Below are 4863 nucleotides of genomic sequence, written 5' to 3' on the forward strand. Positions count from 1 at the left end.
AATCGCGAAAGAAGTAAAACCGATACCAACTTGGTATCAGCTTCCAAACACGAAGAGATTTTGCGTAAAATCGAAACACTCAATGCCGTCACGGATAGTAATCGTGTGCTGCGCGAAGAACGCAATGCTCTAACGCAACGCGTTAAGGAATTAAATGATCGCATTAGCGCCTTGGAGGATGAATTGTTCCCATTGCAAAATCAAAATCGTGATCTGAACACGAAGATTGAAGAAATACAATCTGAAAATAGTAGTCTCCGCACCGAAGCATTGAAATGGCGTCAACGAGCAAATGTTTTGGTTGAGAAGAGTAATAAGAATCCCGAAGAATTTAAACGTCTCCAATCGGAACGTGAAAATCTGGCTAAAATGTTAACAGCCGAAAAGGAACAAATTAAATCGCTCACTGAGGAGCTGCAGGCTCTGAAGGGAGACAAAACCAAATTTGATGGTGAACTGGCTTCGTTGGAGAGACAGGTCCATATGTTAACCGAAGAGAAGAAGAGTTTGACAGCTGATGTCACAACCATGAAGGTAACCAATTCTCGCCTAATGCAGGAGGTTATGGAAATGAAAAATAAACTCCTGGCCAAAGAAGAAGCTGTTCAGAAAATCACCGAAGATTTGGAAGCTAAGGAACATCAATTGCAAGATTCCAAGAACAAGGAGGTGCAAATACGTAAAATTGCCAAACGTTATAAGGATTCCTATTTGGAGTTGTTGAATAAGACTCCAGCTTCGGCAGCAGGTGGTGAAGGAGGAGCAAATGCCAATGCATCAGGTCAAGAGAATATAGATGCTACCGCTGGGGCCGGCAACGCTGCTGGTGAAGGTGCTGCCACTGCCTCAAATGCTGAATTGGAACAACATCGCTCAACAATTGAAAACTTGAATGGTGTGATTCGTACAATGCAGGAAGAAAACGAAAAGATCCGCAAGGACTATGAAGAGCTCAAGGCTTCCGTTGAGATTGATGAACGTACGAAGACATTGTTGCGTGAGGCCAAGAGCCACATTGTCAATTTGACAGAATCGCGTAATGTGGTTAGCACTGAATTGGCTGCCACCAAAACAAAATTGTTGCAAAATAATGAAGCTCACGAAGCTAAAATTAATGAACTGCAGTCGCAATATGATGCCACATTGCAGAGATTAGAGCGTGAGCTATTAGAACAGAATAATCGCAACAAGGAAGATGTACAACGTCTGACCAGAGAAAATGAATCGCTTATAATACGCATCAATCAATTAAATCGCCAGCTGGGCTTACAGCAATCCGCCAAACCGTCCACAAGCTCTGTGGCCATATCCGATAAGGGTACCATATCTGATTCCTCGCCCAGAACTGCAAATGTCAAACCCATGTCTGGTACCGCATCGGTACAACAATCCGCCACGGTAACACCATGGCGTGGTGGTGAGACACCATTGGCCAGTATACGACCAATTTCTGTGCAGAACACCCGAACTGCAGCCATCTTGCCCACATCTCAACAAAGTTCTGCAGGATCCACAGCTGTTGTGGCTGGTACTTCCACATCGACTTCGTCCACTTCGTCGACCTCCACACCATCTTCAACACCAAGTTCGGCGACGGGAAGCAGCAACACTGCTTTGGTGCCACCACAACAACAAGTCCATACCACAGGCAGCGCCTCTTTGGAAACTATGTCCTCTTCGCCCACATCATCACACACTGACTACATGCCCTCAACTAGCAGCTCAGCCTCGGTGGCTGTTGCTGCCATACCACCGATGGGTTCGGCTGCCTCAGCTGCAGAGAGCTCCCAGGAAGCTGAAAGTATCCAGCAACCCCAACAAAATGAACCCCAGCCACATGTCAGTGGTGGCAATGTAAACCAGGTGCAAGTGGTGGCATTAGTTTCTCCGCGAGTTGAAGGTTCCAGTGCAGCCCCCTCCGCACCCTCTGTAACAGTTCAATTAATGCAAGATCCCAATAACCCACAACCCAGTACATCTCAGTCATCATCGGCCATGTGTTCCTCTCACATTGCTGTAAGTAGTCACAATCGACATACACCTTCCAGCAGCAATGTGACCACCACTCAGGCGGGTACCTCTGCCGGTCACAAACGTCCACGTGAATTGGAAGGAGATTCGTCGACCACGGGAGATGATGCCGACAAGGGGACATCATCCAAACATCCAAAACGGATGAGGGCTCCCATGCATAGTGCAGAGGCTGCTGTAATGACTGCTGCCGGTGTTTCAGATTCGGGCATCGATGTTGACCAGGTACCTACCTCTTCGCAAAGGGATCAGGAAGATGATGTAGTGGTGTTAGATTCTGAGGAAGATGATGGTATGGCTGAGGCGGAGGCCGATGAAGGTGGTCCCGCCGATGCTGATGGTGAACATGAAGTCTACGAGGATTATGATCAAGATCAGGATATGGATGAAAATGAATGTCCCGAGGCCAACGAAGGAAATGCTGAATTGGGTGAAGCCGATAACAATGAAGTTGATGTTGATGAGGATATGGAGAATAATGGTCAATGTAGTTCCGCTGGTGCTGTGGGACAAGCTGATGCTGATCCTTATGCCACGGGTGCCAGTACAAGTGCAGCAGCTGCTGCTGCCTTGGCCAAGGCCCATAGCCAGGATAATAATCAACAAAGTCAGGCCATAAGCAGTGGTAGTGGCGAGACTCCGGTCAGAAAGCAAACCAACACATTGAGTCGCCAACAGAAAGCCACATTGGTGAAATTGCAACAGGGAGCCCAAGGAGGAGCAGGAGAGGCCGGCAATAATGAAACATCAGAAACTTCAGCGGCCAGGCGTTCGGAAAGGTAATTTCAAAATATTCTTTTCTACGTTTCTGTTATTTTTAATTTGATTTGTTTTTACTTACAGTTCTGAAATTGTCAGTTCTCCACAAGATTCCAAATTTGGTTATGGCACCACGGATACGACTACCACCACCTCAAATACTGCTCAACAATCTGATGATGTGTCAGCCGATGTGGGTCAAGAAAATCCTGATGTTGCAGCCGATGATAGTGAAGCTGGTGCAGGGGGAGAGTTTTTAGGCGAAGAATACGATGATGAAAAGAAGAGTGGTGATGTTACCTCTGAAGAAGCTCAAAAAGGTTTAAATGAAGAGGGTGTTGAAGGCGAAGAGGATGATTTCAATGAAGAGGGCGGTGAATCTGTTGAGGCATCCGAAAATGTAGACAGTGAAAGTAAGGTTTTGGGAATGGAATTTATGTAAAGCAAATTTCTAAATTTTTATTTTGTGTCCCTAGGTCACCTAAGCAGTGGAGCCACTCAATCAGAAGATGTACAACAAAATCAAATTGAAGCCACCTCAGAAGAAAATGAAGGTGCCGATGGAGTTTCCTCCGAAGGTGAAAAACAAGCTGTTGAAGAAGTAGAGGTAAGTGGGAATTTTGTCTAAAATGAACTTTGTTTAATTCTTAAATTCTTTCTTTGTTGTTGATATTCCAGGAAGAAGGACGTGAAGCTGAAGCCTCCACATCACCCTCCATTAATACACGATCCAAGGCCACCAAGGGTATGACAGCGAATCGTAGACCACAACGTGGTTTCCATCGTGGTGGTGGTGCCAACAGGCCCACACCCATTGTCTGGCAGGGTAATAAAAAATAAATGATTATTGTTTATGAGTGTTTGTAGGGTTCGACTAAAACCAAAATTTCCTTTTATAGAATCACCGGGTAATTCACAACGCAACACTTCTCCCAGTCAGCGGGGCCAACAAGATCAACAACAGCAGCAACAAGGTGGCAGTCCAGCCCGCGGCGGTTTTGGCAATCAACGGGGCCAAAGAGCCCGTCGCATGAGACGGCCTGCTGGCAATTTTACAAATAGATTTTAAATAACAGAACTAAACTGAAGACAGACAAACAAACAGACCTAGGTTTAGCTAAAGTAGATATATGTCTCTGCACCACAACATTTTTAAGCAACAATACATATTTCATTGTATGTGTGTCTTATTATCTTTGCTGCATCTCCTCTCATCACACGTTTAGATATGTGTCCACTTTTTTGTGTAAATTTATATATTTGAAGAATTTGTTTTATTTTTTTTAGTTTTTGTAGCAGAGGGAAAACTTACTCCCGCCGCCGTTTTAAGGCTTGGGACTGCAACCTTATTCTGCTAAGAAAGAAGAAGTAATCCGATACAAAATTGCCAAAAACAAATTTATTTCTTCCTCCTTTTGTCGCATACGCACTTATGTTGCACGGAAGCATTATTTACATGTTGTAATTGTCCTCTAGATTTCACATAGAACCAACCAAACCTCTTGAATTGATATAATCGATCAAAGGATTTTAGGTTGTATTTTCAAGGTCATTACAATATCATCTCTTAATTTTTTTTTTGTATTGCTGCATAATGTCAGCACATTCTTTTTCGCGTTTTATTATTTAGAATTTAGTTGTATACATAAAATACATCCTATATAAGAAATATAATCATTATCACTAGCATCCATTACTACATATTCTTCGTATACATACATATTTTTAATAATAGAAATATAATTTAATTTAAAATACATTACTACAACAATACATATATTAATTATAAATTCTTAAAATTTACAATTCAAATACAACAAACAAACAACAACAAGAAAAAAAGAAATAAATATTTCCAACATTATAAACTAAATGAATGTGTAAATATTTTATTTCATGTATTATTGTATTTCAAATATTACTCGTGCTGTAAATAGAATACTTTCCATAAGAACACCCATTGTGGGAATTCTATTTGCCCAATACCTCCTTAAGGAGAAAACAAATCCCCGATTGGTTGTATGTCGCCTGTTCCCCAAAGTCATACAGTTATGCCCAAAAGTCGCCTCTTCC

The 4863-nt window shown here is 42.7% G+C and overlaps 1 protein-coding gene across 1 annotated transcript; it reads left to right on the forward strand.

Moving 5' to 3' along the window:
• Positions 1 to 3: 3 nt before the first annotated feature.
• LOC133334931 (nucleoprotein TPR-like) lies at positions 4 to 3861 on the forward strand (the record flags this gene model as incomplete). The annotated part of the gene is made up of 5 exons (XM_061543243.1): positions 4 to 2810; positions 2875 to 3203; positions 3267 to 3397; positions 3469 to 3616; positions 3690 to 3861. Coding segments are annotated over 5 exons (3585 nt in total), but the record flags the coding sequence as incomplete, so codon positions are not given.
• Positions 3862 to 4863: the final 1002 nt, after the last annotated feature.

The sequence above is a fragment of the Musca vetustissima genome, unplaced genomic scaffold (genome assembly GCF_032173495.1).
Source record: "Musca vetustissima isolate MV318-11 ecotype Yass unplaced genomic scaffold, APGP_CSIRO_Mvet_v1 utg16952, whole genome shotgun sequence".
NCBI lineage: Eukaryota > Metazoa > Arthropoda > Insecta > Diptera > Muscidae > Musca > Musca vetustissima.